We start from the raw sequence: 23,206 nt of genomic DNA, 5'->3' as shown, positions 1-23,206 counted from the left end.
AGATGTATCAGAGAAGGGAATGGGATTTAGGTCTTCTTGACTCCAAAGTTATTTCTTTATCCACTGTCTCACACTGCCTCCTCAGATCCACAAGGCCTTTCTACAGTCTGGAAGCCTCCTTTGCCAGCATTATTTCATTCTGCTCCCTTAAATGAGTTCTGTGTTCCATGATTACTAGCTGTTTCAAACCGTTCATCTCCAGCCTCTTCTCACCTAAGCCATCACCTCATGTCTGGAATGCATTCACTTCTCAGCTGTGCTGAAGAGCCCTTATTTTCCTCCTTCAAGGCTTAGCTCAGGTTCCACTTCTTCAGGGAAGCCTTCCCTGATCTGCCCAGTTCTTAGTACTTTCTGCTTCTAATTTAGCTTCAGTTTTACTTATTTTATATATATCTCAATCATATCTCCCAGGTAGACTGTAAGCTGCTTAACAGTAGGGGTGATTCAGTTTTCTTCTTTGTGTTCTCGTCTCCTTGGATAGTGACCTAACATAGTAGGAGTTTTATTAATGCTTTAATTGAATTGAATTCCCCAGGTTAGTGAGGAATTCCTAGGCCTGCCTGACTGTTGACTTGTTCACTGACATTCTTTTTCCAAGATCATTAAAGACTTTTACCTGCTGGGACGAGGAGAACTGTTCCAGGCCTTCATTGACACAGCCCAGCATATGTTAAAGACACCTCCCACTGCAGTAACTGAGCACGGTAAGTGTCCTTGGCTTCCTGAAATTCCTGGGTGCTCTTCCCACCATGCTGTTGAGTCTAATCAACAGAAAAGTGGCTGGCTGAGTTATATTAGTGCCTTTCTGTGACAGAAGAGCCCAACTCTTTTGTCTTCTTCATTGAGGGGTTAAGGGGCAGCCTCCTTGTCCTCTGACACTGCCTGGAGGAATCATTCCTGAGTGACTGGACAGTTCCCATCAGGCTACAGCTGCCTCATGGGATGAGGAGCCAAATAACCAATGATGTCTGTAGGAAAAGTTGTGCTCTGAACTCCAGAGTCAAACAGTATCGGTTCCTGACGATATTGCAGTCAGGCAGGGTTGGGTGGGAGTCCTCTTCCCTCCGGCTTTAGTTCTATAGCCAAGTACCATTTCCCCGATGTCTCTCTCTGCCAGATGTTAACGTGGCCTTCCAGCAGTCTGCCCACAAGGTACTGTTAGATGATGACAACCTTCTACCTCTGCTCCATCTGACAATTGAGTACCATGGAAAGGAACATAAAGGTATTCATTCCCTTTTTCTCTCTGTCTCATATCATTTTTCCCCCTTTCTTTTTTCTGGCTCTGCTTTCTTCTCTGAAGACATGAACTTGGTTTTCTTAGGATTTTATCAGGGTCATCTACCCTTAGCACTCAAAGAGTACTAAGAGTTTTTTCTAGTTCAACACCTTTATTTTAAAGATTAAGAAGCAGAGTTACAGTATGGTTATATAACTTGTCCAGAGTCATTAGTTTTAGAGCCAGGGCTAAAATCTAGATCACTTCCTTGTCCAGCCTAGAAGCTTTTCATTCTTACATGCTACATTTTCATTAGATAGGTCAGCTCTTATCTTGTTCTAGCTGCCTCTAAGTTTAAAGACTGTAGAATAATCACTAAGATAAAGCAAGAAGCCTGCATACATATTGTTTCCTTGTCCTTTTCCTATCTTGTGATGCTCCTTGTGCCTTAGACATCCTTGTGTTTTTTCCCTTATGTTATACATGTACATTCTTCTTTTTAAAAAAGCAAATTGTTTGTCTTATTTAGGCTATAGTCATAGAACTAATGTTTCTTTGTTTTCTTTCTTTCTTTTTTCTTTTTTGGCCTTAGATGTTACTCAAGCACGAGAAGGACCTTCTCGGGACACCTCTCCACGGGAAGCCCCTGCATCAGGCTGGGCAGCCTTGGGTCTTTCCTACAAAGTGCAGTGGCCTCTACACATTCTTTTCACTCCTGCTGTCCTGGAGAAGTAGGTTTTCAAGGCCTCTGTGAGTTCTATTAGTAAAAATACTACCTGAATGCTCCAGGCAAGAGATGAGCTAGGTTACACATTAGTTACAAGGAACAAAGTGACCCCCTGACCAATAATTAATATTCTATAGGCCCAGGAGATATGACTTCAAGAATCCAGCTATCACAACCACATTATATTTAACAAGCAGATGCCTAATTTGAAACTGTTGAGAACTAGTAAAAGATGGTTTAGTATGGTTTAGTCGAAGTAGTGCTGAACTTGGATGTTAACAACCCTGAGTTTGAATCCTAACTCTGCCTCTGGCTATCACTATGATGATAGTTGAGTCACTTCAACTCCACAAGCTTCAGTTTGTTCATCTTTTGAATGAAGGGGTACAACTAAATGGCTTCCGAATTCCTAGGTCTTCCTAATATACCACATCACCTCTGTTTTTGAGATTGATTTGAGAAAAATTAGAGGCTTGTCTGGTGAGAAGATTCTAGTGGCTGTGACCAAAGTCCATCAGCTTGATGCTGCATATGCCTTTAATCCCTTTGAAAAAATATATTTTAGACCTGGATTACTTTAGAATCTTTAGATATTTTAGGAAATTAGGGTTTTCATTTTTCTGTAAAAATTCATAACTAGATGAGAGGTCATATAATTCTTGTTCCCCTAGGAATCAGCTACTCTGAGTGTACCCTGGCCTTGATGTGGGTCCTCCAATCCTTCCTCCTACATGACTGTCATGACCTAGTAAGAGATAAAAAGTGAAGAGTCACAAACTCCAAAGTTAGAAGGAACCTTATAAGTTATTTAGGCCAGCCTCACTTCCAGGTCAGAAGTTCCTTTTCTGAAAGAGTAATTCTGCCTCCATTCAAATATTTTCTGGACCTGGCAACTCCTTTTCAAAAAAGATTGTATCACTATCAGAGTTAATTACTTAATAGTTAAGTAATCATGATATACATGGCACAATCCTGAGCCCTAAAGGATTATGGAGCAAATCTGCCTGTCTTTGAGAGGCTCACATTCCCCAAAAGTTGGCTGCCTATTGTTTCTCATGACCTCTGTTTAGTTTGGTGAATTCTGTAAAGCAGGTGTCATTTGTGATAACTTGTCAAAATAAAGGTAGCAGGGGAAGAGACTGTCTGGAATCCTGGCCTCCCCTGAATGGAGTGGAAAATTTTCAGACAAATACCTGCACAGAGTTGCACCTCAGAAGAGAACAAGGAGTTCATGTCCAACAGAGAGAGTCGCTCTCTGGCTATCCTCATATTCTTAAATGGGAAGGAAAATAGGGGAAAGGGTAGGAATCTGGAATTTGTCCAAGGGAAGGAGGAGATGGTCAAGAATGGACAATTCTAGCATAATGATGGCTGTTTTGGACCTAGGTACAATGTTGTCTTCAAGTACTTGCTCAGTGTACGACGAGTGCAGGCAGAACTACAGCACTGTTGGGCTCTCCAAATGCAGCGAAAACACCTCAAGTCTAATCAGAGTGATGCCATTAAATGGCGCCTACGAAACCACATGGCTTTCTTGGTGGACAATCTTCAATATTATCTCCAGGTCTGTGCTGAAAGTTGAGTAGATGGGAAATGGTGGGAGAAAGATCTCAAAGTGATGTTTTCATTCCTGTCCTGTGTGAAACACTGATAAGGGAAAAAATGGGTTGTATCATTGGGCATAATTTTTAGGATTACTGTGCAGTGGGATGGTATTAATGAAGCATGAATAAGGAACTCCATAAGCACTAACAAGACAGTCTTGTATGAGCAACCAGGACATTTCCCAAGTTCTTATGGATATGATGGCATTGGTTTTGCACTAAAATCCTATTCTGCTCCGTTGTGATGGCTCAAAGCTGACCCCAAGTTTTTGAAGGTTATGTCAGTAAAGTAAAAGCTTGAACAGATCCTACCAAACTATGAAACTTTCAGATCAAGCCACATGACAAATTTTCTGTTGTCCAAAAACCAGCCTTACTCAATTAAGACAGGCTCATCATCAGATGGTTGATCACCAGCTGATGAATTGGTTTGATCACAGCATCTCACAAAGACTGTCTGTTAAGGGGTGGAGCAGTGGCAATATAATTCATTGGAGGAAGCATCCCCAGGGATGGTATCTCAGAGCTTTGGAATCATTTAAGTTTTGACTTAAAATTTTTGAAGTGCCCCAGAAGTCACTGAATTTTTTTTTTTAAACCCTTGTACTTCGGTGTATTGTCTCATAGGTGGAAGAGTGGTAAGGGTGGGCAATGGGGGTCAAGTGACTTGCCCAGGGTCACACAGCTGGGAAGTGGCTGAAGCCGGGTTTGAACCTAGGACCTCCTGTCTCTGGGCCTGACTCTCACTCCACTGAGCTACCCAGCTGCCCAAAGTTACTGAATTTTAATAAGATGTAACTGAGTCAATCAGTGTGAACATGAGACATCTGCTCCACAAGGGGAGGCTGGACTGAAGCAGGTTTTCAACTTTCCCTTCCAAATAATGACTTTATTGTTGAGTATAAGCGCAGCTTTTAGAAGAAAGTGGATGAGCTGGTGGCAAGGGAGTTTCTATATTTATTTCTCAGACACCTCACTAGCCCTTTCTATCTTAGAGTATCTGTCTTATAGAATGCTTTAATAACTTCTACTTCTCCATCAGGTAGATGTGTTGGAGTCTCAGTTCTCCCAGCTCCTCCATCAAATTAATTCCACCAGGGACTTTGAGAGCATCCAGTTGGCTCATGACCACTTTCTGAGCAACTTGCTGGCTCAGTCATTCATCTTGCTAAAACCTGTAAGTGGGTCTAGTTTGGTTTTCTAAAATTCTTATGGCAGCAAATCTTCCCCTAGATATTGATTGAATTGGCAAGACAACAAACTCCCATTAAGCAAATCTCTTTTCCCCATTTTTGTTGGTACTTCGCAATATTTATAAAAACATAAGTAGAAGACAGAAAGCACCAATGATATATGTTCAAGTTCCTGAAATACGTAAGGAATAGAGAATAGCTTAAGACAAAAAAAAAAAAAAAGGAATTTCAGTGAGTGTGTGTGGTAATGTTAATGAGCAAGTGAAATAGCTGCTCTACTAAAAAGTGTCTGAACTAAAAATTCTGGAGAACCATTGATAAAGACCAACTCCTTGCTTTAGATGGGTTTGAATACAGTTCTGCTTTGGAGAGAGGAAGATAGGCCTAGAACTTCATCAGCAAGCTTTCTTTTAGCATCTCCTCCACCAAGGCCCTGCACTAGATACTCAGAAATGATATTGTTTTGCCTCTCAAGGAGATTACAATCCAATTGGGAAGACAGAATATATTTGTATAAGATATATTATCTTGTATTATTACTATAGTGTCAAATAGATGACGTAGCCAGTAAATGCTAGAGTGGTTAGTGTGGACAAAGATCATTGTGGGCTAGGTTAGTCAAGGAAGTTTTCATGGAAGAAGTAGGACTTAAGTGGTGAAGAAAAGATTTAGAGAGATGGAAAAATGAGAGGAAAAGAGAAATGTATTTTGTATGTGTCACAAAGGGTATGTAGAATAAGCAACAGCATATCAATGTGTTTAGGAGATGAATAGAAATTGGGAATTCAAAGTAATTTTGAAGAATAAAGGTAATGAGTTCAGTTTCAGACATGCTGAGTTTAAGGTACTAAAGGATATCCAAATTGAAATGTATGTTTAACAGCCAGAGGCATAAACTTATATCCCAAGAAGAAAGGTCAGTTGTCGGTGTGTTCTTGGGAATGGAAGACACTGAATCCTCTATTGTTTCCCATAACATGTCCTTCCTTCTTGAACTGATTTTTAAAAATAGGTGTTCCACTGCCTGAATGAAATCCTAGATCTCTGTCACAGTTTCTGCTCGCTGGTCAGTCAGAACCTGGGGCCCCTAGATGAACGTGGGGCTGCACAGCTGAGTATTCTAGTGAAGGTGAGTCTTTCTGTCAAAGTACACAGCTCTGCCAAAATGGAGTTGTATAGGGACAGACTTGCCTCTTCGGTTTTCTTCTGTGGAATTTTTTTTAATTAAACTTTACTTTTTTCAGTTAACCAAATTCTGCCTTCTCTCCCTCCCAACAAGAAAAACCTTATAACAAATATATATACTCAAGCAAAATAAATTCCCTCATTGGCCAAGTTTAAAAAAAAAAAGTTAAAATAGAGAAAACTATAGACCAACATGACTAATGAAAATCAGTGCAAAAATTTTAAATAAAATACTTTCAAGTAGACTTCAGGAACATATCACAAAGATCATATAATATGACCAGGTTAGATTTATATCAAAAATGCAAGATTTGTTTGTTTTAAAAATAAAACATAAATATAATTGGCCATGTTAATAATAGTAACAAACATCATATGACTGTATCAAAAGATGCAGAAAAAGCTTTTAATAAGGCACAACCCCCATTCCTTTTTTTAAAAAAAAAACAAACCTAGAAACTAGCACAGGAATTTTCCTTAATTTGATAAATAGTATTTATCTCAAGCCAAGAGCCAGCATTATATGTAATGATAAACTTAGAAGCCTTTGAATAACATTAAAGGTAAAGCAAGGGTGTCTATTATCTCCAATTTGATATGTTAGAAATGCTAGCTAGAGCAATAAGACAAGAAAAAGAAACGGAGAGAGAAGCATAGGCAGAAGAAACACAATTATCACTTTTTGTATATGATGTAATGGTTTACTTAGCTCTAAAGAGTTAATTAAAAAATGAATTCAAACAATTAACAACTTCAGCAGATTTACAAGATATAAAAATGAATCCACAGAAATCATTACCATTTCTGCATATTACCAACAAAACCCAGTAGGAGATAAAAAGAGAAATACATTTAAAACAACTACAGAATGTATAAAATACTTGAGAATCTACCTACTTAGATGCTCACAAGAACTATATGAATACAATTACAGAACACTTTACATTAAGACAGATCTGAATAATTGGAGAATATTCATTGCTCATGGGTAGGCTGACCTGATATAATAAAAATAACAATATTATCTAAATTAATTTACTTATTCAGCATCATTCCAATCAAACTAAAAAGATTATAGAACTGAGAAGATAGTAACAACATTTATCTAGAAAAATCCAAAGCCAGGAACTTCAAGGGAAATGATGAAAAAAAAGTGGGGAGGAAGCAGGCCTAGCAGTACCAGATCTCAAACTCTACTACAAAGCAGTAGTCATCAAATGATTTGGTACTGGCTAAGAAATAAGAAAGAGTGAGAGCAGAACAGATTAGGTATAGAATATACAGAAGCAAATGAACACAGTAGCCTATTATTTGATAATCCCAAAGATCCAGCTATTAGAGTAAGAACTTGCTATTTGACAAAAAAAAAAACTGCTGGGGAAACTGGAAATCAGTCTAGCAGAAACTTATTTATTTCTAGTTTCAATATCTCACATTACATACCAAGATATTGTCCAGATGGATATATCTCATTGACATAAGTAGTAACATCATAAACAAATTTTAAAATCAAGGAAGAAATTACCTGTCAAATCTTTGGCAAGGGGAAAAATTCATGCCCAAACAAAGGATAAAAGGGATGGCAATTTTGGTTACATAAAATTTTTTAAGTTTTTGCACAAACAAAACCAATTCATTTAAAATTAAAAGAAAATCATAAATAGAAAAACATTTGCAGCAATATTTTTCTGGTAAAGGTCTTATTTTTTTAAAATAATTTGATAAATAGTATTTATCTCAAGCCAAGAGCCAGCATTATATGTAATGATAAACTTAGAAGCCTTTGAATAACATTAAAGGTAAAGCAAGGGTGTCTATTATCTCCAATTTGATATGTAAAGGTAAAGGTCTTATTTTTTTAAAAAAGGGAATGGATTCAGATCCGTAAGAATCAGTTCTTCAGTGGTCAAAGGAAATAAATAAGCAGTTTTCAGAGGAAGAAATCCAAGCTATCAAAAGCTAAATGAAAAAAAATGTCCAAAATGTCTTGAATTATTAATACAAATTAAAACAACTCTGAGGTTCCAGCTTGTATTCATCAGTTTGGCAAAGCTAACAAAAAAAGGAAAATGGCAGATACTGTAAAGGATATGGGAAAATAGGTACATTAGTGCACCATTGGTAGAGCTATAAATTGGTCTAGCAGCTAGCCATTCTGGGAGGCAATTTGGAACTATGCCCCAAAAGTTATTAATTTTCCCTAACCTTTCTCTTCCCTCTATCCATCCTCCCAGTATATTCTACTCTTCCCCTTCCTTTCCATTCTTTTCTTAAGATCACCAAGACAACAACAGAACCATTCCCAAGCTTTGTCTAATTACTTCCTATAACTATTGATGATGATAGGGTTCAAAGGGAACACATATCACCTCCCCATATTTGCACGTAAGCATTTATACTTGTTTAGTCCCTTAACATTATCCATTTGTGTTTACTTTTTTTATTTTTCTTAACTCCTGAAAGTATTTTCATCAGAAAGGATCAGAAAAAAAAAACTTGCAAGTCTCCTCTATTTCATTAAAAATCCATTTTTATCCCTATGCATTATACACACTTTTGCAAAGTTATTCTTGGCTATAATCCTATGTCCTTGGGTTTCTAAAATACTGTATTCCAAGTTCTCCACTTCTTTATAGAGGTAACTTAAATCATATAAAATTCTGACTTTGTGGCTTGGGTAGTTAGATTCTTTCTTTTTGGAAAGTTGGAAGTATTTTTCTTTGACCCAGAATCTCTAGATTTTGGCTGTTATGTTCCTGGGAGTTTTCATTTTGGGTGTTTCTGGAGGTGACTGGTGATTCTTTGTTTTCATTTTTCTCTCTGGCTCCAAGAAATATGGGCAGTTTTCTTTTAAAATTTCTTGAAATAAGATTTCAAAGCTCTTATTTTTATTTATGGATTTCAAAGAGTCCAGCGATTCTTAAATTTTTTCTCTTTGATCCATTTCCCAGGTGTTTTTGCTGTGAGATCCCTTGTACTTTCTTTTTTTTTTTCAGTCTTTTGACTAAAATTTTTTGATGCCTCAGAGTTAGTGGCTTCTCTTTGGTCCATTCTAATTTTCAGGGGGTTGTTGCTTAGACAAAGATTTATACCTCTTATGCAATGTTAATTCCCTTTTCAGTTCGTTCTTCCATAGCTCTCATTTCTTATCCATTTTTTTCTCAAGTGCTCTCACTTAATTTATAAAAACTTCTAAACTCTTGCTGTATGTCTCTTCCAAGAATTCTAGGCAGATTTGGGCCCAAGCTGTATTTTTCTCCAAGACTTTTGCTTTTCGATATTGTGGAGTCATTCTTTTCTTCTGAGTTTGTGTCTTGCACTTTCCTGCCACCATAATAGTTTTTTTATGGTAGAAAGATCAGCCTGATAATAGGGCTGGGCCCTGCACACTTCTGGAGGGAAGGTCCAGGCTGCTCCTGTTGCTGCTTTCTTAAGGTATAGGAATTGAAGACTTGCAAGCTTTCAGTGCCCCTAAAATGTCCTGAACCAGGGCAAAGTCTGATCACTCACTGCCCCTAATCTGAACTTTATACGGTTCTGCCCTAGGTTTGAGTCTTAGCAGCAATAAACTGCTGGACTCTACCTTATCAGCTAGCTGGGAAGCTGCTAGCTCAGTGACAGAGTTGTTGGCTCCTTTTTGATCTTGGATTTCCATCAAAGTTATCCTTCTGCAAGTATCAGATTGAACTAGAAGCTCACACTCCACTGTTTGTTGTTGTTGTTGTTTGTTTTTTTTTGGGGGGGGGGGGTGAGCCACATCATTATTCCTAAACTTGTTCTTCCCTCCTATGGGCTTCTCAGCTCAGGAATGCTACACCCGCTAGATGCAAGCCCACCAAGGATCTGTGTTCCAGAACTGGGAAGTAGGTGCCAAAACTGCCAGTTGACACCTGTTTCTAGTACACAGCCTCTCCCTGGGAGCTAGAGTTCTTCATGCCTAGGATGCTCTGGGCCCAACCTCATCCCTAGTGTTTGTAGACTTCTCGTCTGTCTCTCTAGGAACTGAATGACTTTTCCTGGATTTCGCCAACAAGATTCAATCTGGTGGTGGGTTTCCTAGATGTTTGGTGTAATTTGCTTTTTTTAGAGGGGAGAGCTTATTACTTCATGCTACTCTGCCATCTTGACTGTATCCTACAGACATTTAAACTCTACACATCCAAAACTGGATTCACTAACTTTCCCCAAAACCTTTTCTGAACTTTTCTGTTACTGTTGAGGATACCACCAGGCACCAAGGTTCAAAAACCAAATCTCATTCTTGAATCCTCAGTTTTTCACTCCTCATATCCAATCTGTGTCAAGTCCTGTTGATTTTATCTTGGAACATCTGTCATACAGGCTGTTTTTCTCTCCTCTGATACAGCTTCTGATGCTCTGGTATGTGCCCTAACTTATTACCTCATTCTTGTTCTATTAAAATTGCACATTGGTTGATTTTCCTGGTTTGAGGCTCTCCCTGCACCAGTCCATCTTCCACTCTCTGTCAAATTAATCTTTTAAAAATGGATCTCCCTACTCAGTAAATGTCAATGGTTCTCTATTACCCCCAGGATCAAATATAAAATCTTGTTTGGTATTTAAAACCCATCATAACCCCGAGAGTCTTCTCACACCTTATTTCCCACCCCTCCTCACTACACTCTCGTTATCCAATAACACTGGCTTCCTTGCTCTTCGTCTCACAAATTCTCCATCTCCCAACTGCAAGCATTTTCACTGCCTCCAGTGCATATAATACTGTCTTCATCCTCCATCTCCTGGCTTTACGATTCAGTTAAAACCCTTCCTTCTGGAAGTCTCTCCTGATTCTTCTTAGTTCTAGTGCCTTACTCCTGTTGATTATGTCTTATTATCATGTATCCAGCTTGTTTGTACATAGTTGTTTGCATGTTGTCTCCTAGTAAGATTTTGAGCCACTTGATGGCAAGGAGTATTTTGTCTTTCTCTGTATCTTCAGTGCTTAGCACAATGCCAGGTCACATAGAAGATGCTTAATAAATGCTTACTAATTGACATTGCCTTCTGGTTCCAAAAGATGTGGACAATTTTCTTGACATTGTTTTGTTTCATGTCTCATAGTCATTATTTTTTATTTAATGCATTCGGCTTTTTAGAGTCTATTATGTGGGTAGGGTTTTATACTTCTTGTCCAAGCTATTAAATTCTTTTTCTAATTCCTTGCTCCATTCTTTTTTTCTCTAACAATTTCACTTCATTTAAAAAAAAATTCTTCAACTTGGCTAATATGGACATTTATTTTGCAATACTATACATGTTTGTAATAGGTTTTTTTGTTTTTGTTTATTGAGTGAGGCAGAGGGAACATGAGAATTTGGAACTAAAAAAAAGTCTTTGTGCTTTAGAAAAATACCCTCTTGCTTCATCCTTTCTAGGAATTCTAGTTGAACTTGTGCTCAAGCTGTATTTTTCTTTGAAACTTTGGTTGGAGTCATTCTTTTCTTCTGAGTTGTGCCTTGAGTGACCCTTTCACCAATAACAACTTCTTATGGTGGGATTCTTTCTTTCAGCTTACTTCTAGACTTGTATATATGTTAAGGCCAGACTTTTTGCACTTCTGGAGGAAATATCTATGCTATGTTTATGTCCCCTTGAATCCTGATGCAGCTTTCTTGGTGTGTTATTATGTTATTCCATAGTCTTTTAGGGACAGTTCAGGCTGGACATCTGCAAACTTCTAGTGCTCCCAAAAAAGTTCAGGCCAAGGTGAAATCTGCATGTCACAATTATGGGCTTGCCTCTCATTAGAATTCCAGTGGACTACTGTTGGAATCGGCCATTATCAGCCCATAGGGAAGCTCTGCAGATACAGGATGACAGAATAGAGGGTTCCCTTTGGTCTAGGTCCTGCCCTGGTTATTACCCTGCTAGCTTCAGCCTGGACATGATACTAAAACTGAGACTCTTTCCCTACCCTGCCCCTAGCTCAGGTCTCAAGAGTCAGAGCCACATGATTTGCTTCTCGATTTGTTGCTTACTCAGTGCATAGCTTAGAACCTGTGACCACTCCTTACCCTGTAACACCACCCCTATTAGGTATGGGTTCCTTCCTCAGTTCACCCTGGATCTGTGACCCAGCACCAGGTAGTGAGTGGCAGAGCAGTTCGTTGGCATTTCTTACTGTTCCAACCAAAAGGTCAGGTTCCTTGGTACAGGATCTGGGTCTTCTTCTTGTCTTGGTGCCTAGCCATAGTCATCCACCTGAACTTAAAGGCATTTCCAGTGAAATTCCTCACCTTCCCCAGATGATTGCAATTGTAGGTAAAAGAAGGATGAGGCACTGGGGGGAGCTCACTTGAGACACTGTTACTTCTCTCTGCAGGGTTTTAGCCGTCAGTCTTCACTCCTCTTCAAAATCCTTTCCAGTGTTCGGAATCATCAGATAAATTCAGATTTGGCTCAACTACTGCTACGATTGGATTACAACAAATATTACACCCAAGCTGGTGGTACTCTGGGCAGGTAAGAGCAGATGATATTCAGCTAGCTAGATTCATAGAATCAGACTGCATTGGAGGTCTTCTACTCCAACTCCTTCATTTGCAATGAAGATATTGAGATCCAGTGTCTCAAATTGCCCAAGGTCACATAAATACCAGAATTGAATTCAGGTCCTCCAGCTCCAGATCCAATTGTGGGTTCTTCTCCACTGTGCCATGCCATTTCATATGAAAATATCAAGTTTTTTTTATATTGAATAGTCTCTTCTATAGAAACCCTGCTCCCCCTAGTTATAGGGTGAATTTATGAGCAAGAAAGTATAATGGGAATCATTTGCTCAGTTCTACCATTAGCTTTCTTGAAACTTTTTCCTAACGAGAAAAAGAAAAGACTTATTTGGTTTTAATTTCTTCTAAACCTTTTCAGAAAGATTTTTTTGGTGATGATGTTAAGATAAAACAGGCTTGGAACTATGTGTAATTCCATGAACTTTAATTTGAAACTGTGTTAGCTAAACAGTCTTTAGTAAAAGATTTCTGAAAGTTATGTGATAAGATTTATTTTATTTTATTTGCAGTTTTGGGGTATAAACCCTAATGCTGAACTGAAGTTCAGGAGCTGCTGTCAAGAACTGAGTTGACAACTTTGCAATTTCCATCAGTCCAGCATGGTGATTCTGTCTGTTGCTGAAGGTTCACTGAAACGTTCTCTTCTATTTTTAAAACCGAGAAATTCTTTTATCTTCTCTTCAATAACTGGAGTCAAATTCACTCCCTTCTGTCATGGAGCAATTAACTTCAATCTAAGGACATGATTCGTCATCATTAAAAAAACATTAGCTTTGCCATACACATAACTAGACATCTAGAAGAGTTTATTAATCCTCCTCCAAGAGTTTGGTGGCAGAGCATGATTCACTTGATAGATGGCCATGACTGAACATGTAACAGTTCTACCAAAAATACATTCTGAACAGTCATTGTGATATGACTAGAAAGTCAAACTTGCTTATGTCATATATTTTTGAAAGGGGATTATTTTTGCAATACATTCGCTTTCAGACTGCCATTTGCAAACAAGAAGGGAAACAGGTGGATTTTCTATTTAATTTATGGCCATTTTTCCTCATTCCAAACTTTTCCACCATCCTTGAAGAAGCTATGAATCAAAAGGAATTTGTCAACATCCTCCAACAATCTCAGTTTAAATTTTGAGTAAGAGGCTGGGTCAGTAATAGAGGATTAAAGTGTATGGAGGTTGTTTGTTTTACGGGAAAGGAATAGAATAAAGACCCATGGAAAATTTTCAGCCATAAAAAGACATTAATAGTAAATAATAACAAACTCCATGACCCAACTATATTAGTGCTACTAAAGTAGAAGCATTCAGTAATTAGGTGGTGGAGAGGAAGGTATAGGTATAGAAGTCTCTATCAATTCAGATCTACTATCAGTCTACAGCTCATAGGTTTGCCCAGTCCTGGAAACAGTTTGTATGTGGCAGAGACAGGACTTGAAGAACCTCAGTCTTCAACAATTTCATAACAACCCATCAAAATAAATTCTTATTAAACTCTCACCACTATAGTGGATTCTGTGTATAGCAGATAAAAACTTGATCTCTAGCCTTAGGAAATTTACCTATGAGACTATTCACTCAGTGTTCTAATATTTCCACTGCTGACTTGCTGACTCCCAGAAAGAGTAAAGAATGGATATTCAGGAGTCCTTTAAGGAACATGGAGATCTTCCCCTCTACTATAGACTATAGAGGGAGTAACTCGTTTCTAGTAGTTAAGGGCCATGGCTGCAGCAATTAATCATATGACTTTTTACAGAGTTTTGAAAATTTCCATGTGTTCAGGTAGCTGTTTCATTGTATGTGGCCTCAGAGCTTTTTGGCCCAGCACAGTCCTAGACTCTCTACTAGTTCCACAGTAAAGCTAACCTCCACATCAAAGGAAATCAGGCCCTTAAGGGCAGTTGGGTCTTAGCATCCCTAAGTTTTATAACTTCATATTTTAAAATGTATATATAACTTACCAGTCATACTATTCACTGGAGAGAAATATTTTAAGGCAAAGAAATTTTTCACTTCTCTTTGGAATGTCTTGTTACAAAATTAACTGGAAAAAAAAATGGTCAGCACTAACTAAACCTCCTAATCACTTAATAGCAAATTGGAAAGCTCCTCATTCCCTTATCCCCTCGGCCCAGGTGCCCCTGTTCCAAAAGGTGATCAGGATTCTGCTTAATGGACTCACAGTTAGGGTACTAACAGTTTTTCTGACATGACCTTTGGCAGTCTGGTGAAGCCTAGGGACCCCTCCTCAGAATTGTTTTTAAATTCATAAAGTAAAATACATAGGATTACAAAGGAAACCAATTATATTGAAATACATTTATCAAAATACTAAAAAAGACCAACCCAAGTGGTTAAAGAACCTATGCCCTAGGGGCAATATGTTCTTTTCTCCTATTCCTTCCAAAGAGAAACTCAGAAAAAAAAAGGATAAAGAAATCAGTTACTACAACCAAAGAGATTCAACATTTATTTTATCATAAAAGTCCAGCAAAGAAAACTATATACAATGATCCATGCATGGAGTCCAGTTACACACAAGACACATTTAAAACCTGGTTAAAACACAGTCTTCACAATAGCAGGGAATGAAATTGATGGGGCTGAGCATCTTTAGTTAGCGACATAATCATGTTTATATTTTGGATGCTGCTTGAATCCAACTCTCTCCCCAGCAATGAGGCACTGGATAACCCACTCCTGTGACACCACGGGCAGCTGTAATGCTTCTGCACACTTCAGCACCGAAGTAGGGCACGAGGGGTCTGTCACCACAACATCAAACACCCCCAAAGCAACATCTGAAGGAATCAGCAGAAAACAAATTAAATAAAAGGAATACAACCTAATGTACCGTCTAGCCACTCTACTTTGCCCAACTAGAGCCCTGTCCATCAAGTTTCTATTTGAACCTGACCTCTAGGTACAGGTAAAAGGATAGCATAATGAGTGTCCCCTGAGCCTAGAGAATGGTAGAAATCTAGGGAAAGGTGTGGCAACACATCACCAAAATCAAGCAAGAGCTAAGAAGACCCCTATGCTTCTCTTATGATGGTTCTTGATGCTGCTCTTTCTTTTCTCAGAGGAACATGGACAAGGCCAACCTGTCAGGACAGGGACTTTGACCACAAGACCCAGTAGTTATAAAAGCTAACCAGATATGGGCAGTAGGAACAATGCACTCCCTGGAGAAGCAGAGGCTTCCTACCATGCTTTCAACAGGTACCTTTGTTCTGGGCGACTGAATGGTGCTGCTTCACCGAGGCTGCTCCCCCAGTCATGAGGATCTCAGACCAGAGTTCCAGGAAGTTTTGCTGCTGGTCAGATATTAAAAGGACCTTCAGATTATGGAAGGGATTCTCACGGGGATGCCTACCAAAAAGGAAACAGAATCAAAGCTGGAAAGGAACAAATGGTCAGCAGATCTTAATCCTCTCAAAGAGAAAACAAACTAGATGTGAAACTCATAGTATGGTCTCAAACTTACTCTAAAGGTTCATAAAATATTTGAATATTTTAAAGAAAAAATTTTCTGTAAGAGTCAAGACCTTCACAATTTTTGTGTGTAAAGCATTCTCCAAAAGTACTCTTTAAGCCTTAGCCAGGAGAACCTGGCAAGTTTCTGCTGTGAGATATATTTCAGGCCTGACGGTCCTTAGGTTCAGGGTCATATAAGATCATGTTCTTATTCCCCCTCCACGAGTTATCCTCCCAGAAGTCAGACACATTTTTAAATGCTCTAAATTATACAAGCTGAATTGATAAGGGAAGTATGCTGGTTCACACAATGGGAACTGAGTATATATAGCTTTGTATAATTTAGAGCATTTAAAAATGTGTCTGACTTCTGGGAGGATAACTCATGGAGGGAGAATAAGAACATGATCTTATATGACCCTGAACCTAAGGACCGGTCAGGCCTGAAATATATCTCAACAGCAGAATTATCAATTCACTATCCCACTCCATAGTGGCTCTTCTGAACCTTTTCATCCCTCCTCAAACTTCCTATGACTCCTCTGTCTTCCCATTCTCTCAAATTGAGAACCTTGCTTCATATTTTACAGAAAAAATTGAAGTCATTCACTATGAACCTCTTCTGCTCAGATCCCTTCTGCTCCTCTTCTACTTGTTCAAAAGATCCTATTCCAACCCATTCCCTCTAAAAGGCTCTATCTCCTCTGTCGTTCCCATTACTTATTTTCAGTTTCTCCTTCTGACTCCTACTGCCTATAAATATGCTCATCCTTGACCAGATCTTTTATGAGTGCCTCCATTTTCTCTCTTTAACCCCTTGCAATCTGGCTTCCAACTATGTTGATCCACTGAAAAGCTCTCTCCAGTTACCAGTGATCTCTTAATTGCCAATTCCAATGGCCTTTTCTCATTCCTTATTTTCTTCCAACCCCTCTATAGCTATTGCCATTGTTGATCACTTTCTCCTTTGTACTTTCTTTTCTTTAGGTCTTTAGACATCACTCTCCTTGTTCTACCTATCAGATAACTCTGTCTCAGACTCTTTGGCTAGATCCTCACCCAGGCCACACTCTAATGATAAATGTCCCACAGCATTCTGTCCTAAGTCCCACTTCTTTTCTTCCTCTATCCTAATTCACTTGGTGATCTCATAGTGTGCATGGATTTAATTATCATCTCTTGGTTAATATTCAAATCTACCTCTCCTGCTCCAATCTCTCTGTTCACCTTCAGTCTCTCATCTCCAATTGCCTTTCAGACATCTCAAGCTGGATGTACAGTAAACAAATTAAACTAAACACATGTTTAAAATGACTCATTTTCTTTCCACCTAAACCCTTTTCACCCAACCCCAATTCCTTGAAGGTAACACCACCTCCAAGTCCCTGAGGTTCTCAACCTAGGAGGCATCCTGGAATCCTAATTATCTCTCACCCCACCATATGCAATCTGTTGCTAGGGTCTGCTGGTTTCATTTCTGCAACTTCTCTCAATTATGTCTTCTCCTCTCCACCAACATTGCAACCACCTTGCTGTAGGTTCTCTCATCATATCTGGACTATTATAATAGCCTATTGGTAGGGCTGCTTCAGTCTCTCCCTTCTCTGTCTGTCCATCTTCCAGCCACTAAAGTACTTTTCCTATAATCCCTCTGCTAAACAATAAACTCCAATGACTCCCTATTACCTCTAAAACAAATATAAAATCTTGTTTGTTTTTAAAGCCTCACTTTCTACAAAAAGCCTTTCCTAACCCCTCAAATTCTGGTGTCTTCCTTCTTTTAATTATTTCTTATTTAATTAATAATATGGAAACAGGTCTTGATCAATGACACATGTAAAACCCAGGGGAATTGCTCACTGGCTATAGGAGGGGAGGGAAAGAACATGAATCATGCAACCATGGAAAAACATTCCAAATTAATTAATTAAATGAAAAATTTCAAATTAAAAAGTTATTTCCTATTTATCCTGTATAGGGCTCATCTATACATTATTGTTTGCTTGTTGTCTCTCCGATTAGATTATGAGCTCCTTCAAGACAAAGACTGTCTTTTGTACCCTGTGCTTGGCACAATAAGCACTTAATAAATGCTTAGTGACTAATGGATAGCCCTTTCTCATCCAAAGCTTATCATTACACATAGCACTGCTTTAAGGCCTAGGCTCTCATTTGAACATTTACTATAATACTATCCCTACTGAATTCTAAATGAATTCTAGGGTCCTTACCATTCCAGTATCCTCTGTTCCTGGAGACTGTACCCAGCTGGCAACAAGTAATTTCGATAATTCTGGAGCTGATTAGCATGGCAACTGTCATGGACCCAGACATGAGACACACAAGGGATCCCACTGGCAAGGCACAAGAAGTACTTCCGAGTTCGACAATGCTGATCCGCAATCAAAAGACACTGATAGGCCACATTACACTGGGAAGGAAAAAATTCATCCAGCACGCTCAATGATTTTGTTCTAAGATGGTCCCTAAAATGAAGTCCCAATAAACTAGAAGGGAACTAAGATGAAGCCCTCTAAATAGTAAATAATGTGGCTTAGCCCATCTTATTGCTGAAATCTCTATAATCTTCCTTTCATGCAGCTCACCAAACCTCCAGGATGCCCTAATATCCCAGCAGAAATTAACACAGAAATTCCTAAGACACCAGTCTACAAGCTAATAATCTACGTGGAGTGGAAGTTTCTTTCAAATTCAACCCCCATCTTCTTTGTTCCCAGCACTGGCATTCTATGTATTCTAAGTCATAATTTTATTCTCTACTACCCTAAACATTCTTTTTCCTTGCATCTGCCATATAGCAGTTCCCCAGGACATAGTTACCACACTTGGGTCCTCCCCTTGACCTCTCTCTCCCATGAAGTGAGCAGTTTTCTCTCACCATCACCATTCTAGGAAGATACAGAAGAAAACACTCACCTGGGCTTCATTGAAGTCTTCAAGAATGTAGCCAGCTCCTGCTCGGAGCTGGGATTCTGTATACTGCTTGTTGTAAGGGGGAGTTTCCAAAAATTCTACATCAAGTAAGAGGAACCAATAAAATCCAGTTATTGCCCATAACTTCCCCTTTGTTCTCTCTAATTTTACACTTGGCTTCCTACTACCCACTCCCCCACTTCCCAGATGTCTCCAAAGCCAGTTCAAGGGCCTCCCCATGGATCATAAGAGTTCTTGAAGGCTAGAAAAGGCTGCCAGAAGAAAGGGTGGTGGGATAGTTAAGGAATGGAGATAGGACGATAAGCCTGGAAGGAACATCAAGAGTCCTCCCAGTCAAGCCTGCATCTAAACAATGGCTGTTTATAGGGATTGAAATCCCACAACTTCCCAGAGTAGTCTGTTCCAATGTTTAATAACCCTTACCGTCAGGAAGTTCTTCCTTATGTCTAACCTAAATCTCTCCTGCTGCAAACTAAGCCCATTTCCTCTAGTTCTGTCCTCTGTGGAGATGAAGAATAGCTGATCAGCACTCTCTTTATATAAACCTTCAAATTCCCCCTCATCCACATTCTTTTTCCCATATACACTAAAACTTCAATATACCAAAATGTTTAAAGGGGATGAGATATTTCAATTTAATTTTCTGATTTCTGTGGATTTTCCAGAAAAATTTTTTTCTTTCAACTACTGTTGAAAAATTCTTCTAAAATGTATTATTAGTCAAATGTCCTGCCTTAGTAGAGGATAGTAAGATATAACTTGTTACTTAATAAATTAGATATTACAGAAATTAGGATGAATCCTGAATATCAATGATTGTTATATAATCTTGAAGTTGATATAAAAGATGATAGTCACTAATACCAGGTTATATCCTGAAACCTTTTTTTTTTTTAAACAAAATCCTTAATCAGAGTTTTTTTTCTTTTGGATATTTACTCCTCTCTAATATAAATGGAGTATAAAAATGACAAATGAGAGAGAAAATTCTGGTTAAGGCTTCTAGCCAACTGGATTCTGATTAATTGAAGTTTTAATGTAAACAAATAACCCCAATCCAGTGCATGATTTTCTATTTCAACCCTCCACCCTTCCCATCAAAAATTTCCAGAAATAATCCCCTTATCCTATAGTAGCAATAGCTCATATTTTATATATATATATATATGTACATATATATATATAAATGGTTTTAAGTTTATAAAGTGCCTTCCTCACAACAAACACTGTGAGGGACACAGTTAGGTCTTATCTTCATCTTAGAGAAGAAGAAACTAAGGCACAAATGTTAATTGCCTAAGGCCACACAGCTAATAAGTAGGAGAGTTAAAAATTGAACCCAGGTATTCAAAAGCTGGGTATAGTATTCTCTCTGCTACTCTATGTTAAATATAAAACAGCACTCCAGCAGAAAATAAGAGACGCAGGCCTCCCTTCCCTGCTTCCTGTACCATCTCCTGAGCCAGTATTTACATTTAATACCCCAACCTATTTAGAATATTCTCAAATATCTAATTTGCTATTCTACTAATTATTTCTCTTTTAAGACTGTAGCTATTCTATATCCCTCTTAAAATAAACATCAAGCTTAAGGACGTTATATAAAGGTCTGACCCAACACTAAGGGGGAGGAAGTATCTGTCAATACAATAGAGTATCATACTGACTTAATTTGTGGTACATCAATAATTTCAATTTTGTTTTGTTATAAGCTTGCCTAGTCATTTATACTCTGTGCCTACTTAGGTTTTAACTCTCAACTGTATTATCTCATTTACTTCACAAATTTGTCCCACTTATTATGGAGGCAATGTCTATTTGAAGATATAATTTGCCCTACCTGATGGGGTGCAACCAAAGACTGAATAGATTCTGAACGGTTCTACCTCTTAACCATTTTGAAAAACCACCCCATGTAACTCCCCAGGATGACCACATGTCCCTTCCCTTCTCAGTGTCCAGTTATTTGGGCATCAATGATGTTTCATGATTATAGTGCATGAAATTGGGGACGATGAAATGGGGACTTTTATCATCAAAATCCTTAAGAATGGGAGACAGAGAAGGAAGAATGGAGAAAATGGTGTGAATGAGAACAAGGCCTGGAAATATTATGAAGGTAAAGAAAAATGGGGCCCCAAATGTCAATGTTCCCTTTTCAGAAGACAAATTACCTTACCTACAGAATCAAATTAAAATGTATAATTGACTTAAAAACTTTATGCCTAGTCTGTATCCCTAGAGACTTCCTCACCTATTATATCTCAAGTCTCATTAGGAGGAAAAACTCATTCACTTTCTATCCCTTAAATGGGCCTTTGCCCTATCCAGGCTCCAAGTTATTAAACATAACACCAATCCCCCCAAAAAATCAACCACAATCTCTTATCTTTCTGCTAAAATGTATTTCAGAGTCTTTAAAGTGATCTCCTGTAGTTTTTCTAGATGTCTCCTACAAATCCTGGCCTCCTTTAAATTTTTCTCCTTTCTCTGAATATCTGGTATTTAGGCTACATCTCTAATAGGAAGTCCAAATTTTGGCTAATGTTTGGTTAACATTGTTCAGGGAGGTCTGGCTAATGTTAAATATTCAGAAAAATAAATAAGCTTGCTCATTAACTGGGTTTATAGACATATCCTTGAAGTGCTAATATATCTGCTGGCCATTAATGTTGCTACTTTCATGACAATGCTGCCAAATACAGTTTGCTCTTCTAAGAGTGAATATCAACCAAAAATCTGTAACTAATGTTTAAACATCACCTTAGACAAGTTTGTACCTTAGCCATAATGGATAGATTGGTGTGTTTTTATCAGTTACTCATATTTACATCTATCCTGGACTTCCTTCCCTCTTAAGAGACTTAAGAATCAAGACTTTCTGATGGTATGGAACAAATCTTTTTCTTAACTCCCCATGGTATTCTTATAACATAATTGCACATTTAATTTGTGGTCAAATGGAAAAGATGAAAAATGTCTAGAAACTGCTTATTGAAAGTACTTGACAAAAGACCTGGGACCACCACCTACCCACCCTCAGATGTCCCCTGAAAAGCCACAGTCACCTTTATCCCCCTTCCATCAGTTTTGCTATGGTCTTTGCCTTGAAATCTTGTATAGGAAAGATGTCAGACTATTTAGAAAGAGGCAGATTTGCTTTTTCTCTATTCATTAATTCAGGATCAATCTACACTTGCTCTGGAGCCTCTATAATGACAAAGGGGACTAACCAAAGGCTTAATAAAGAGGGAACTGTGAAGCTATGTCAGAACCCCACAAATTTCCCTGGAAAATGAGGACAGTGGTCTCACCCTCCTCTTCCTCGCTGCTTCCCGTAGGACCATCTGGCAGTTTAGAGCGGCTGGCTAGCTTATCATTGGCCGTGGCCATGGTGAGGAGAAAAGCATAGCCCAAAAACAAGGTCTTGTTGTGCGGTAATGGTCCCCTCTGGTCTTCCAAAGCTAATGGCTCTCCAGCATGGTCTCCACTTTCGCATGGACTCACAAACTCTCCTACTCCCATTGTACCTGATTGAGAACAAAAAATACATTATCATAGAGAACCTCAACTTTGTATTAGAGCCAAGGAACCCAGGAATACAGTGTTCTACACATAGTAGGCACTTATAAATGTTCATTAAATTGAGTATATCCTACTTGCCTGAATATGAAAGTAGTATACAACATTCTACTCTATTTTGTTTAGTTCTGAACATGTTACATAAGTAAAAAACAAAAACAACTATATAGACTAAACAAATAATTTAGTTTTTAAACAAAAATCACAATAAAATCAATTAATACAAGAACATGCATAAAATGAAAAATCTTTTAAGTACACAAAAATAATTAACATTTTTACATAGCCAAACCAAACATTTATTGGACTAGCTAGCGGAAGAGTTGAGTCATTAGATCTTCGTCCCTGGGCAATATCGGTTGATTCCCTCTCTCCTAGTCTAGAGAACCACTATGTTATTTCCAAAATTCAGTGTCTGCTTTGTTTCTGTTTCTACTAGCTGAGGGAGGAGTAACTTGTTAGCTGAAGGCTTATGATATATGCAAATTTGTTTAACATCCTTTGTTCAATTTTCCAGGAATTTAAAAAAATAGGTATCTCTGTCAGGAAAACTGACTGCAGAGCTCATATGAAAATTAAGATGACAGTTACCTCTTCCTCAGATAAAATAGGGAGCTAGAGAAGCTTGCTTCTAGGGACATTTTGACACTCAAATGATGAAGATACAAGGAACAATCCTGAGCACAAAAATTGCTATGTTTTTAATAGAATTTAATAATGT

The 23,206-nt window shown here is 38.3% G+C and overlaps 2 protein-coding genes across 2 annotated transcripts in view; one reads left to right on the top strand and one right to left on the bottom strand.

The window, feature by feature from the left end:
- Window positions 1-13,988, top strand: part of TUBGCP4 (tubulin gamma complex associated protein 4) — a 33,586-nt gene extending 19,598 nt beyond the window's left edge. Inside the window, exons 11-18 of the mRNA XM_044662184.1 lie at window positions 599-704; window positions 1,118-1,225; window positions 1,812-1,950; window positions 3,333-3,510; window positions 4,593-4,727; window positions 5,756-5,872; window positions 12,272-12,411; window positions 12,968-13,988. Of these exons, the coding sequence (XP_044518119.1) occupies window positions 599-704; window positions 1,118-1,225; window positions 1,812-1,950; window positions 3,333-3,510; window positions 4,593-4,727; window positions 5,756-5,872; window positions 12,272-12,411; window positions 12,968-12,980 (936 nt within the window). The 3' untranslated portion in view covers window positions 12,981-13,988. The remainder of the gene's footprint in view (window positions 1-598; window positions 705-1,117; window positions 1,226-1,811; window positions 1,951-3,332; window positions 3,511-4,592; window positions 4,728-5,755; window positions 5,873-12,271; window positions 12,412-12,967) is intronic.
- A 939-nt stretch (window positions 13,989-14,927) lies between these two features.
- Window positions 14,928-23,206, bottom strand: part of TP53BP1 (tumor protein p53 binding protein 1) — a 127,288-nt gene continuing 119,009 nt past the window's right edge. The window contains exons 25-29 of the mRNA XM_044660015.1: window positions 22,218-22,433; window positions 18,886-18,980; window positions 18,180-18,379; window positions 15,698-15,843; window positions 14,928-15,272 (exon numbers count right to left, since the gene is read on the bottom strand). Of these exons, the coding sequence (XP_044515950.1) occupies window positions 15,085-15,272; window positions 15,698-15,843; window positions 18,180-18,379; window positions 18,886-18,980; window positions 22,218-22,433 (845 nt within the window). The 3' untranslated portion in view covers window positions 14,928-15,084. The remainder of the gene's footprint in view (window positions 15,273-15,697; window positions 15,844-18,179; window positions 18,380-18,885; window positions 18,981-22,217; window positions 22,434-23,206) is intronic.

Source organism: Gracilinanus agilis, chromosome 2 (assembly GCF_016433145.1).
Source record: "Gracilinanus agilis isolate LMUSP501 chromosome 2, AgileGrace, whole genome shotgun sequence".
Lineage (NCBI taxonomy): Eukaryota > Metazoa > Chordata > Mammalia > Didelphimorphia > Didelphidae > Gracilinanus > Gracilinanus agilis.
The sequence above is the reverse complement of the archived record's forward strand: the minus strand, read 5'-3'. Positions and strand labels throughout refer to the sequence as shown.